This window comes from Phyllostomus hastatus, unplaced genomic scaffold (assembly GCF_019186645.2).
Source record: "Phyllostomus hastatus isolate PE091 unplaced genomic scaffold, TTU_PhHast_1.1 phas_scaffold_93, whole genome shotgun sequence".
Lineage (NCBI taxonomy): Eukaryota > Metazoa > Chordata > Mammalia > Chiroptera > Phyllostomidae > Phyllostomus > Phyllostomus hastatus.
This window is the reverse complement of record NW_025334042.1, coordinates 17,528,296-17,542,793: the sequence shown is the minus strand read 5'-3', so window position 1 is coordinate 17,542,793 and position 14,498 is coordinate 17,528,296. Positions and strand designations below refer to the sequence as shown.

Here is a 14,498-nt window from a genome sequence, read left to right as displayed (position 1 = left end):
ATGCCTGGGTTGTGGACCAGGTTTTCAGTAGGGGGCACAGAAGAGGCAACCACACATGGATGTTTCTTTCCCTTTCTCACTTCTTTCCCCTCTCTCTATAAATAAAATCTTAAAAAAAAAAGAAAAAGTGAGACTTTCAAAGACATAGAAAAGAAGTTAGTTACCAGAAGGTTGCCATATTGGAGAGAGAAGGGGGAGAATGGGTGAAGTGGTGAGGGGATTAAGAAGCACAAATAGGTAGCTGCAGAATGGCCATGAGGATATAAAGTACAGTATAGGACATGGAGTAGCCAAAGCACTTATATATATGACCCATTAACAGTGGTGGGGTTTTGCCTGAGGAAATAGGGAGCACTGGGTGGAGAAAGGCAAAGGGAAAAAAAATGGAACAACAGTAATAGCATAATCAATAAAATATAACTGAAAAAAGACAGAAGAAAATAAATAAAAATAAAGAGTGTGTACATGTGTGTGTTTCTTTGTAGTACCATGGCTTTCTTATTTCTTCATCTATTTTACAGCTAAAACACAGTGTATCATTGAAAAAAGGGAAAATAATGAGAAATTACACAGAAGTAACAGAGTTTATTCTTCTTGGATTGACTAATGACCCAAGGTGGCAGGTTGTACTTTTCACATTTCTGCTCACTAACTATGTGCTAAGTGTGGCCGGGAACCTCATCATTATCATCCTCACCCTTTCAGATCCCCATCTACAGACTCCAATGTATTTCTTCCTTCAAAATTTCTCAGTCTTAGAAATATTATTCACGTCAGTCTGCATTCCCAGATTCCTTGTCACTATTGTGACCGGGGATAGAACGATTTCCTATAATGGTTGTGTGGTTCAGCTTTTTTTTTTCATTTTGTTTGGGGTGACGGAATTTTACTTTCTGGCTGCCATGTCCTATGACCGCTACGTGGCCATCTGCAAGCCTCTGCATTATACCACCATCATGAGCAGCAGGGTCTGCACCTTTCTCATCCTTAGCTCCTGGTTTATGGGATTGCTGATCACCTGTCCACCAATAATTCTGATACTGCAATTGGATTTCTGTGCCTCCAATATAATTGATCATTTTCTCTGTGACTCTTCTCCAGTTCTGCAGCTTTCTTGCACAAACACTCACTTTCTAGAACTCATGGCATTTGTTTTAGCTGTTATAACAATCATGGTCTCCTTAACACTAGTAACTATTTCCTACATATTTATTATCCAGACAATTCTGAGAATTCCTTCCATGGGTGGAAGGAAAAAAGCTTTCTCCACTTGTTCCTCCCATGTGATAGTTGTCTCCCTCAGTTATGGTAGTTGCATTTTCATGTACATTAAGCCTTCTGCAAGGGAGAGGGTGACTTTAAGCAAAGGAGTGGCTGTGCTCAATACGTCAGTGGCTCCTGTCTTGAATCCTTTCATATATACACTAAGAAATAAGCAAGTGAAGCAAACCTTTAAGAACATGATCCAGAGAATGGTCTTTTTTTCAAATAAATGAAAGTGATTATGTGAAATGTGTCCCCCTGAAAGCAAAGCTGAATTAAAACTTTCTGCTCTTCTCCAGATAAATTATCTAAATGCCTCATTTCTTCCTTTTAGTCAGATATGTTTATATACCATCGATGCCTGTTTTTCTTTTTTTCTTTCTTTTTAAAATTTTAATTGTTGTTCCAGTACAGTTTTCTGCCTTTTACTCCCATCCCAGCCCACCCTCTCAGCCCTCCCCACCTTCCTCCCATTTCCACCCCCACCTTGTTTTTGTCCACATATCTCTTATACTTGTTCCTGCAAACCCTTCCCCCTTTTCCCTGAAATTCCCTCCCCTCTCCCCTCTGGACACTGTCAGCCTGTTCTCTATTTCAGTGTCTTTAGTTATATTTTGCCTGTAATTCCTATTAGCCTAGAAACTGGGTCCTAAGTATTTAAAATTATAATAGATGATGGTAAATTTCTCACCTATGTAACTAAATATGTAAATCAATAACCTCTCACATCACAAGAGATTATGAATTAATTCAATACATATTATATGATATGACACTAAAAACCTCATATAAATATAAAATGTATGTGAAATAATATTAATAAAAGTCTCTCAAATGCATTCTTCTGTATCTCCAAAAATCATGTTATATAATTTTAAAAATTATTAAAATGTCTACTTGAATTATCAATAAAATATAGTTAAAACATTAGAAAAATTAAATAGAAATTAAATGTGCTATCAAAAAAGAGAAGTGAGGTTATATTGATTTTTTTATTGGGTTCCTTTTAAAAATTGCAAAGTTTCAATGCAATAGAGAAGACAAAATTTACCTTATTTTTTCTTTGCTAATATTCCGTAAAATAATAGATTTTTTTCACTAAAGATATCCATATATCTGCCCATCATGATTGGAAAGAAAAACTATGGTCTACAAAGGCAAATTAAGTTACTTTGATAAAATTCACTTTGTATTCAGACTTTTTTAGCTGATACAAAAAAATGGTCTTTTTTACTGATGTGAAAAAATGACAAACTCAGAACCTAGAATGGTGTGAGAAATTGACTCCAGGGAGTATCCTAGAAATGATAATATGTAAATTGCTTATGCCTCAGTTTTCCTTTATTAGCAAAGCTACAACACTGTCTTTATATTTCTACTGTCCCTTTCACAGTTGGCTCTGCCTCCCTCACTCAAGTTCAAGTCTAGTTCCTGTAGTTAATGAGTCCCTCAACTCTAATGAATAAAAAAATGGTTGTCTTGGCACAGTAGGTAGAATTCTAATTAGATAGAGGGTAACTGTATTTTGACTTTGTTGATTTTCAGCTTGGTCTTCTGACATATAGCTTAATGTAAAGAGCTCTACATATTTTCCAAGCCACAGTAGAAATTCTTTCTCTTATTGCTCATAGACAAGTGTGTCCTTAAGCATTCACCTCTTTCTTTCCATTGTGCTTTCAAGGAATGGGTTGCATTTCTTCAAATACAAGGTAATACTACCACAAAATGAAAAATTAAAAATAATTTTATTTGATTATGGATTATTTATTGGAGTTATTTATAAATAAATGAAACAGTGCAAGTTTGCTTTTGTAAAATTATAGCGAGTATACAAGCAAAGTGAAAAATTAAGAGTGTGGAAGAGCAACATGCAAATGTTAACTAAACACATGTACACTACATGTGTGATACACATGATAAATGGGTATATAGATAGACAGAAGAGAAAGAGAAGAAAATAAGAGGGTAAGAGAAAGTTGATCTTGTTGATTAATAGAAGCATATTTAAAGAAGTTAATTCTTATATTCTAAGTCAATATGTATAAACATATGAAAATTACTATAGATCTTTCCAAAAGAAATATTATTATGCTTTAAAGTGAAATACTATTTTAAAGTGTTGTGAAACAATGAAGCTCTGTTTGCAAATGTGAGGTTTGGTGAGAAACATATCAGATACGTGAGTATGTTGAAGGTAATGTTTTTAGAGGGTTTCAAAAAGTATACTCATATCTAATATCACATGGTAAAGTTTCAAAAATAGTTTTCCTTTAACAGGGAAAATTACAAATATGTAATGATTACACAAAATACATTTGTTCTATAACCTTCTTTTAATTACATGGCAGTTACTGCCACATTGTATTGTGATTGTAGAAGACATAAAGTCATTTATTTTCATTGGTTAATAATCATCTTTAAAGTTGATTCTGGCAAACATAAAGTTAAATGATTGTTTAGAATAAAAGTTTTTAATATTATTGTACGTTCAAGCATCATTAACTCACATTACCATGGGATCTTCTTCGAATCCTGGATGTTACAAAATGCTCTCAACTGGATAACAATCATTTGTGGACAATTGAGTATCTTGGTATCATAATAACAAGTGATGATTGGCTGAAGAAAAAGTTACAGTCATGAAGAGTTATTGATTATAAAATCTCAGCAGCAATCAAGTAATCAGAAAATTGTGGAAGTCCTTAGTTTTTGTCTTAAATATAAAAATATTTTGAAGGAAAACAAAGTCAGTAGAAAATTGGATTAGGAAAGCAAGATGCTATTACTTTGTACTGTCCATCACATTTCTGCCTTGATCTCAACCAGACTTCCTGCACTTAACTGATAAATTCCTCTAGTAAGAATAAAGGTTGTACCATTTTCTAAGACAGTCTACTTACCTGTATTTCTATAAAATGTAAACCACATTTTTAAAATTTAGCAGTAACTTTATAACTTATGAGTGTTGGTGGCATTTGCCATTTCTCTATAACTACTTTTTATTTTATCCATTTGCTTTCATAATATTGTTATTTTTATTTATTTCTAATTCATACAGTGCTAAGGGAATTTTTTAAATTTTTTAATTGTTGTTCAAGTACAGTTGTGTCCATTTTCCTAAGGGAAATTTTTAAATACAGTCCTTTAATAATTCTATCTTCAATCCCTCATTAAATTGAAATTTCATAGAATTCCACCATGAGAAAGGAGACAAAGAAGGCAGGGGAGAAATTGTCAAAGAGCACAGAAAGAATATTAATTTTTGCTTTAAATAATAATTTGAATGGATAGTCAAATGAAATTAATTTTCATTAGAAATAACATTTAGAGAATATTGGATAAAACATGGTCTGTTTTCTCTCTGTGTAGGAAAACATATTAGTAAGGAAAGCTGCTCATGAAAAGAATTACTGTTCAGAACTATGCATTAGTTAGGAACTATGTGAATAGATTTTTTAGCATATTCAATTGTTGATTGTGGAGGTTGGGGAGGGTGGGTGCAGGTAGAAGAAGGTATAAGAAGTATAAATGGTAAGGATAAAATACAATAAAAATAAATTTAAATAAGGAAAAAGATTCCTCCTTTCATTTTTTATTAAGATTACTAAAAAGCATATAAGGGAACTGAATGGTAAAGGAAAATATAATTGAGTGATCTGATGATATTTTTAAATAATTTTTGAAAAATAGACTTTATTTTAAAGTATTTCAAAGATCCCAGAACAATTGAGGGGAAGAAACAGAGATTCCTGCATACTCCCTGCTCCCCTCCAATGTGCACAATCTCCCCCACTATCAAAATTAGTGGGCCATACCCACTAATGGGGGTACCCTCAATCGTACCCCCTTTGGCTTTGTCCATGTGTCCATTATACATGTTCTTTGATGACCCTTCCCCTAGTTCTCCCCTGCCTTGTTATTTATTTTACCCTTCCCTCTGGTTACTGTCAATTTGTTCTTTATTTCAATGTCTCTGATTATATTTTGCTTGCTTGTTTGTTTTGTTGATTAGGTTTCACTTATAGGTTCCTAGATGACCCTTCCCCTAGTTCTCCACCACCTCAGATTACACATATATGTGTGTGTGTGTCATATATGTGTGTGTGTGTATAATATATATATATATATGACACATACAGGTACAGTGTAATATCCAGAGGGAAAGGGAGATGAAGAATAGGTGGAGGTGAACAAAGTGATGGGGTGAAATGGGGAAGAGAAAGGACTTTGCTTGGGGCTGTGTGAGCATGATCCAGTGTGCAGATGATGATGTTTTGGACTGTACACTTGCAACCTGTATGATCTGGTGAACAAATTCCACTCCAATAAGTTCCATTAAACAAAAAATACCTTTGATAGGCACATTAGTATAGAAATATATTGGACATGGCAGAGGAAATAATCAGTGATTCTTGAAGATAGCTCAGTAGAAACTTATCAAACAAATGTAAAGAGAAAAAAGAATTTAGCAGCAACAGAGCACTGCACCCAAAGATTATGGGACAATTCCAAACTGTGTAAAATATAAATAATTGGGATGTCAGAAGGGGAAGAGAGAGGTAAGAGTGAAAAGGAAGTATGCGTATTTGAAGAAATAAATGGCTGTAGAATTTTCTAAAAGTAATGACTGAAACCAAAAAACAAATACAAGAAATTAAAGAACACCAAGAAGAATAAACAGCAAAAAAGAAAAAATACTACACCGTATTCAAAATGCGTAAAAAGAAAAAGAAAAGCAAAAAATAATCCAGAGAGGGGAAAATATAGTTTTTCTATAGAGAAGGTGAAAATTACAACATACTTTTAATCAGAAAATATATAAGCAAGAAGAGACTAGAATGAAATATCTAAAGTGTTTAAAGAGAAAAACCACTAACCTACATATATCCAGTTAAATTATCTTTCAAAAGTGAAAGATAAAGAAGACTTTGTCAAAGAAAACTAAATGAATTCATCACCAGCAGACTTGACCTGCAAAAAATGTCCAACACCCCATAAGAAAGGAGAAACATTGAAGAAGAAATAACTAAAGTTAAAATAAAATCACTTTTATCTTCATTAACTAAAACTTAAGTGTTTGTTCAAATCTATAATATCACTATACTGGTTGTAAGATATTGGTACATGAAATGATTGACATCAGTGTCATAAAAGATGGGATGGAGTAATTGAGGATACTCTAAGGTATCACCCTACACATGAAAATATATAGTGTTATTTGAAGGTTGACACAGATTAGTATAAAAATAAATACTATAAACTCTAGAGGAATAATTTAAAAAATTTAAAGGCTATAATTTATATACTAATAGGGGAAATAAAAGGGAACTATATAAATTTTCAATTAAAAACAGAAAAAAGAGCAAAGAATAAATTAATAATATCAACAAACAATAGACATGAGCTCAGCTATCTCAATGATTATTTTAACTCTGAATTTTAGCTACATAAATTAAAAGACAGATTGACACAGAAGATTAAGAAAACCAAATTCAGTATGTGTTATCCACAAGAACCTGAATTTAAATATAAAGAATCTGTTAGGCTAAAAGCAAGGGAACGGAAAGGATATATTCTGCTAACACTAGTCAAAAGAAAGCTAGAATAGCAATATTAATTTTGGACAAATTATATATACTTAGAAACTATAGAAAGAGCCATTTAAGGCAGAAAAAAACAGAATACAGGAAACAGAAAATAAATAAAAATTAATGTAACTAAAATCCTTGAGTCAAAAGAATTCTTAATATTGACAAATCTCAAGTCACCCTAAACAAAAAAGAAAGAAGACACAAATTAATCAGAAATGACAAAGAACCCATCACTATTGATTTCATTGTCATTAAATGATAATAAAAATACATTATGAGGTAAAGGACCTACAGAGACATTTTTTTCAAAGAAGTCATGAATGGCCAACAGTCACATGAAAAGGTACTGAAAATCACTAATCATCTGATTAAAGGGTTCATAGGTGCTAAATTAAATATTATGCTTTAAAACATAAAAAAGAACAATGCAAATCAAAACCATAAGGAGGCATCACCTCACGTATTACAATTACAAACAATGACCAGTGTTTGTGAGGAGGAGGTGGAGAAAAACAAAGCCTTGTATGGTGTTGGTGGGAATATGAATTAGCACAGCCACTATGGAAAACTGTATGGGGGTTCCTTTCAAATTTTTAAATGAAACTATTATATAATTTAGCAATTGCACTACTGGAATTACACCTGAAGGAAATGAAATCAGTTTCCGGAAGCAATAACTGCCCCCACGTGTTCATTGCAGCATTATTTCCAATAATCATAATGTGGAAACAACCAAAGATTGATGGAACCTTATCCAGTCATAAAAAATAAAAAAGGAAAGAAAAGAAATCCTGCAATAGCATGGATGAATCTGGAGGGTATTATGCTAAGTGAAATAAGCCAGAGTAAGAGAAATACTGCATGATATAACTTGTATGTGGAACATACTTAAAAAATATGCTATGGAGAGTGCTGGCTCAGGATTCTCCCTGGTGGACTTCCTAGAGAAAACATGTAGAAGAGAGTTCACACCTTCTGTTCGTAACCTCTAATGGCAACATGCTCTCCTGCTAGCCATACTTAGCATATAGTAATTTGTCACAAAATTAACAACAAAAAGACAAGTGAGCAAAATAGAAACAGAGATATGGAAATAAAGAACAAACTAACAATAACCAGAAAGCGGGGGAGGGTAAGGGGATAAAGAAAGGAAAGGGTCATCAAGGAACTTATATAAAGGACCCATGAGCAAAGACAATGGAGGGCAAGGATTGAATGTGGGAGATGGGGTAGAGTTGGGCGGGGGAGAGTAATGGGGAGAAATAGAGACAACTGTAATTGAACAACAATAAAAAAATAAAATAAGTAAAATCTCTACCTGAATGCTCAATCATTTACAAGCTTAATTTGTAGTTTAAAGGTTTTTTATGTTGTAAAAAAAGTAGACACTTTTCCATTTTCTTCAACTTCCAACTATTTTATTTTATTTATTGTTTACACTATTAGAGATGACCCCCATTTCCCCACCTCTGCTTCCCTCCACCCAGCCTCCCTCACCTCCCTCCAACTCGTCTTTACCACATTGTTGTCTGTGTTCATGGGCTATGCATACATGTATATGCACTCTTTGGCTAATCTCTTCCAGTGCCCCCTATCCACTGTCCTCTGATATCTGTAAGCCTATTCCATGTATCCATGCCTCTGATTTTCATTTGTTCATCAGTTTATTTTGTTCTTTAGATTCTACATATGAGTGAGATCATATGGTGTTTCTACATCCATGGGCTAAAACAGAGTCCCCTGATTAACATTTAATTGTTCTTAGCCATCTCAAGTAATGTCATCCAAAGTCATCTAACTAAAATGGTTCTGCTTAAACATAGTGTGCATCCCTTAGTGTTTTCTATCTCCAAGGACTTTTTTCCCTTCGATTTTTCTTAGAAAAAATTTCCCATATTTATTTATGGTTATTCAAATAAAATACATGTGATTTTATTGGTGGATCAAGCTTCTTCCCAGGACAATGATAAAAATAATGAGAGATACCAATGCTTTCTTCTATGTAATTTACTGTTTCAGGTCTTATATTTAGGTTTTTGATCTAGTTAGAATTAATTTTTGTATGTGGAGCAAATTGTAGTCTAGTTTTATTCTTTTGCATGTGGCTTTCAAATTTTTCCAGCACCATTTATTGAAGAGGCTTGCTTTTTTCAATTGTATGTTTTTGGCTCCTTTGTTGAAAATTATTTGCTCATAAACATGTAGCTTTATTTCTGGATTTTCAATTCTGTTCCATTGGTCTTTGTGTCTGTTTTTCTGCCAACACCATGCTGTTTTGATTATTGTAGCTCTGTAGTATAATTTGAAGTGAGGTAGTGTGATACCTCTGGCTTTGTTCTTTTTTCTCAGGATTGCTTTGAGAAAATCTCAGGATTTGGCTTTTTGAGGTGTTTTGTAGTTCCATAAAAATCTGATGATTTTTTGTTATATTTATTTTAAAAATGACTTTAAGAATTTCATGAGGATTGTATTAAATATGTATATTTATACATAGCTTTGGCTACTATAATAATATTGATTCTTCTAGTCCATGAACACAGAATATCCTTCTATTTCATGGTTTCTTTCTCAATCTCTTTTACTAGTGCTTTGTAGTTTTCAGTATGTAGGTCCTCCAATCCTTTGTTAAGTTTATTCCTAGGTATTTTACTCTTTTGGTTGAAATTGCAGAAGAAAATTTTTCATTTCTTTTTCTGAAGGTACATTGTTAGTATATAGAAAAGTAGTGGATTTTTGTGCATTGATGTTGTATCCTGAAAATTTACTGTACTTTTTATTGTTTCTAATAATATTTTGGTGGAGTTGTTAGGATTTTCTATATAAATAATTATTTCATCTGCAAAAACTGACACTTTTACTTCTTCATTTCCAATTTGGATGCCTTTTATTTCTTTCTCTTGCCTGATTGCCCTGGCTAGGACTTCTAGTACTACGTTAAGTAAAAGTGGTAAGAGTGGGCATCCTTGTCTTGTATCTTATCTTAGAGAAAAAGCTTTCAATTTTTCACCATTGAGTATGTTAGCTTAGGGTTTGTCATATATGGCCTTTACTAAGCTGAGGTGCTTTCCTTCTATACCCATGTTATTGAGTGTTTTAATGATTAATGGATGATGTATCTTATCAATTGTTTTTCTGCATTTATTCATTAGGCTGTATGATTTTTATCTTTTATTTTGTTAACATAATACATTATATTGATTTGTTTCTGTAATTTGAACCATCTGTGTGCCCCTGAAATTTGATTGTGACATACAATTTTTACAGTCAATTGCATTAATTTTTTTAATTGTTGCTCAAGTACAGGTGTCTCTATTTTCACCCCACCACTCCCCCCCTGCCCCACCCATTCCAGCCCCCCACCCTGGATCCTGTCCCCTTTGGCCTTGTCCATGTGTCCTTTCTACATGTTCCTTGATGACCCTGCCCTGTAATCATCATGTATAATTTTTAATGTATTGTTGTATTCTATTTGCTAGTATTTAGTATAGGATTTCTGTATCTACATTCATCAGAGACATTGGTCTGTAGTTTTGTGTGTGTCTGTGTGTCTGTGTGTTATTTTTGCAAGGTTTTAGATTTGGTGGTATTGCCCAGTGGTCTAAGTTGCTTAAATTAAAATCTTTACTGTTCTTTGCATTGTATACCTCTCATGCTAAATGTTTTTTAAAAACTCACCTCCCAAGGATACCTAATTAAAATTATTCAACAAAATTTAGAGTGCACTCATCTGTGCCATTCCTCTTTAGAGACATTTACCTCTGTTTTTCTTCAAGGGTCCCCTGTGACCTTTTTAGAAAAAAAATTATAAAACCAGTCAGTTTTGGAAACAATCGTTAGAAAACCAAGTCTTCCTGCTGTAAGGTAAAGCATGTAAAAAATAATTATAACCCATCTTCCTTTTACTAAAGTTACTGAGAGCAGAGTAAGATTTTCCTAGCATCTAAGATTAGGATGTTATTTTTATGTAAATTTTGGAAAACAAGAGATAACTAAATGCTTGGCTTTGGATTGTGCAACTGGAGATAGTTCTTTACATTTCGAGCATTTTCTCTCTCACAAACTTTTACTCTTATGCCATGCAGCTCACCTCTTTTCCATAGCTGTTATTCCCTGATTTTCACTCATGGTTTTGAGCCCTTGTCTTATGAACTAAAAGCTTTACTTAACCAAAAAAAATAAAACATTCTCACCTTTGTTACCTATTTCACTGCTATTTTCATGATCCCTCACTTTTCCTTTCTCACTTTCTTTTTCTTTTATGTATTTAGTTTTGGGGGGAGTGTTACCTACGTTCCAAGAAAGTTTAGCCACTGATTCTGCTATGTCACCTGTTCAAAACTTAAGACAGGGCCTTACTTTCTACTTCCCTCTCCCATTTCCAAGATTCTAGCTTTGCTCCTAAATGACTTAGTACCAGGGCTACAGTTACACAAGGAAAAATGTTGCAAAACTACCTGAATTTCAGTCTTTCAGACTGAATATAGATTGACTATTTGGGACCACCCATAGAACTTTTGCCACCATGTCACCAACTCTTTCCTTGATCATAAGTTGCAGGACCTCTTGAATACCTTGCTTGCACTCTGCATGTAGCACCTTCTACCAGCAACTGGGACTATGTCATCTTTCTATCAGGGCCTCCTTACTTCAAGAATTTTGTACTTGACTTATTCTTCTGTATGCTCTGCCTCACTCTATGCAACAGTATCATCCCAGCAAATTCTACCTACACACTACAAAAGTATGTTATTACTTAAGAAAATCAAAGGCAGAAATAAGCTGCGAAGTCCATGAAATGCTACAAAATAAGCCTCAAACACTGAGAATTAAGTAAGGCAACAGAATATTTTGGTTTCAGCAGTCAAATTGCTACCACATAAGATTATATAATTGTAAGTATATTTTTTATTTCTCACCTCACTTATTTCTTCCATTTTCTTATCAGTTTATAATTTAGATCACTTAACTTTGGGTGTTAGAATCCCTTCTAAAAAGCAATACATTATTATATAATTCAAAAAGATAAAACTTTACATTGTGTTTGTTTGTTTAGGAATATATATGTATAAATATATGTGTGTGTATTAGTTTTTTAGGCCCTGATTCTTTTGTTAAGTTATTAATTCTCTACACAGGCAGGGCAGACATGAAATATCTTGAAAAAATTGTCACAAATACCTAAAAAACAAACTCCAAAATGTCTTCAGAGAATCATTAGAACATGTGGACATTGGTAAAATATTCTAATAAAAATAAAATTATATATTATATTTTATACCTAATTTTCATACACATATGAACAAATTTTTAAAAGAAAGTAAAACACATTTGATAAGTATATATTTCTCGTATAGATATATTTATTAGACCTATTAGTGACTCATTTAATATTAAATAAGTAGTGATCGACAAGGTAGGTACTATGTATAACTGTCTTCACCCTGGCTCACATATATTTTCACAATTCAGTAAAACTTGGCAGCTAACTTATTGGCCCATCCCATTATATCTTTCTTAAGCCAGCAGAGTTGATTTTAAAGAAAAAGTAATCTTGTACTCATTAACCTTTGTTTTTTGTATGCATTTACAGACATGGAAGAAGTCAGCAATAAGAAATGAAAAATCAAACATCTGTGAAAGAGTTCATTCTTCTGGGACTAACAGATGACCCAGAGCTAAATGCTTTAATTTTTCTATTTCTATTCTTCACATATATACTGAGTATAACTGGAAACATGACAATTATCACCCTTACTCTGATAGATATGCACCTCAAAACCCCCATGTACTTTTTCCTTAGGAATTTCTCTTTTCTAGAAGTCTTATTCACCACAGTTTGCATTCCTAGATTCCTGGTAAGCATTGTAACAGGGGATATGACCATTTCCTATAATTCATGCATGGCCCAGGTGTTTTTCTCCATTCTTCTTGGTTCAACAGAATTTTTCCTTTTGACTGCTATGTCCTACGATCGGTATGTGGCTATCTGTAAGCCACTGCATTACACAGTAATAATGAATAGCAGAACCTGTAACCAGCTGGTAATTAGTTCTTGGCTGGCTGGATTTCTCATTATTTTTCCACCTGTGATCATGGGACTTCAGCTGGATTTCTGTGACTCCAACATCATTGTGACCACTTCATCTGTGACTCTTCTCCTATGCTGCTGATCTCCTGCACAGACACAGCATTCCTAGAGCTCATGGGATTTTTTCTAGCACTATTCACACTCATGGTAACCTTAACATTGGTGATTCTTTCCTATGCATTCATCCTTAAAACAATTCTGAGAATCCCTTCTGCTGAGCAAAGAAAAAAGGCCTTTTCCACTTGTTCCTCACACATGATTGTTGTCTCTATTTCTTATGGAAGTTGCATTTTCATGTACGTCAAAACTTCGGCAAAAGAAGGAGTGGCTTTGACTAAAGGTATAGCAGTGCTCAATACTTCTGTTGCCCCAATGCTAAATCCATTTATTTACTCCTTGAGGAACCAACAGGTAAAGCAGTCCTTTAAGAACTTGGTAAAAAAATGCTTCTCAAATAAATTTTTATCATAAAGACAAATACTACATGATCTCACCTATAAGTGGAACCTAATCAACAAAACAAACAAATGAGCAAAATAGAACCAGAGACTTGGAAATACAGAACACCCAGAGGGAAGGGGAAAGAGGAATAATGGGAAAAAGAAGGGGAAGAGGCAAGCAAAGGAACACAAACAGAGAACTCATACACATGGACAATGGGGGCCGGGATTAACTGTGGGAATGGGGTGTAGGGGTGAACAACGGGGAAAAAAGTGGGAAAACTGCAACTGAAAAAATAACAAATAATCAATTTTTTTAAAGATGACCTAAAATGGAAAAAAAAATAGAGTGTATATAGCTAGTCCCCCGCAAAAATTTATGGCCTGAAGTTTATTTAATAGGAAACTTGTGCCTTACATAACATAAATGTTATTATATCTCTCCATCCATTACTATATTCTACTTCCTTTTCTTTCAGGTTTTTTTCTTCATTTATACCATTTTGACCTCTCTTGGCTCAACTATCTTTTTTAAAAGTTTTTCAGTGTTGTTCTATTAAACTGTCCCAATTTTTTCCTCTTTGCCCTCCTCCCCACAGCCTACCCTCTGCCTCCACCATCAATCCTCACACTGTTCTCCATGGCCATGGGTCATTCATACATATCCTTTGACTAATCCCTTCTTTCCACCTTTATAAACTATCTTTTTAAATTTATATGCCCTGAAATTTTCTGAGCATGTGTAATTTGATGTTCCATAAATGAGAATGCCATTTAAAAAGAATGCCAGAATTTAGTTTAAAAAATCATCAAAGAACTTTCCCTTTGGACACTAACCTAAAGCTAAATAAAAGTTATCATCCAGGAATTTGAAAAATTATTTATTCCAGTGGATATGCACAGAATATTAAAATGAGATTTTCTGTGAGGAAAAGTCTCCTACTTCTAATGTCCTTCTACTTGTCCTTGTATCTCCTATAGTTTTTACATTATGAATGTTTATCTATACTACTTGGGATATAGGTGTTATATGTTCATTGCCACTTCCATCCTTTAATATTATAACATATCTTGTTAAATGTTTTTTTATAAAATTTCAATGTTACTGCACATATG

The 14,498-nt window shown here is 33.5% G+C and overlaps 2 protein-coding genes across 2 annotated transcripts; both read left to right on the top strand.

The window, feature by feature from the left end:
* The first annotated feature begins 557 nt into the window (after nucleotides 1–557).
* LOC123812786 (olfactory receptor 6C75-like) lies at nucleotides 558–1,496 on the top strand. Its single transcript, XM_045829650.1, has one exon. The coding sequence runs from the start codon at nucleotides 558–560 to the stop codon at nucleotides 1,494–1,496; it is 939 nt and encodes a 312-aa protein (XP_045685606.1).
* A 10,973-nt stretch (nucleotides 1,497–12,469) lies between these two features.
* On the top strand, nucleotides 12,470–13,413 carry LOC123812598 (olfactory receptor 6C65-like). Its single transcript, XM_045829376.1, is given in 2 exon segments — nucleotides 12,470–12,979; nucleotides 12,982–13,413. Coding segments are annotated over 2 exon segments (942 nt in total).
* The last annotated feature ends 1,085 nt before the right edge of the window (nucleotides 13,414–14,498 follow it).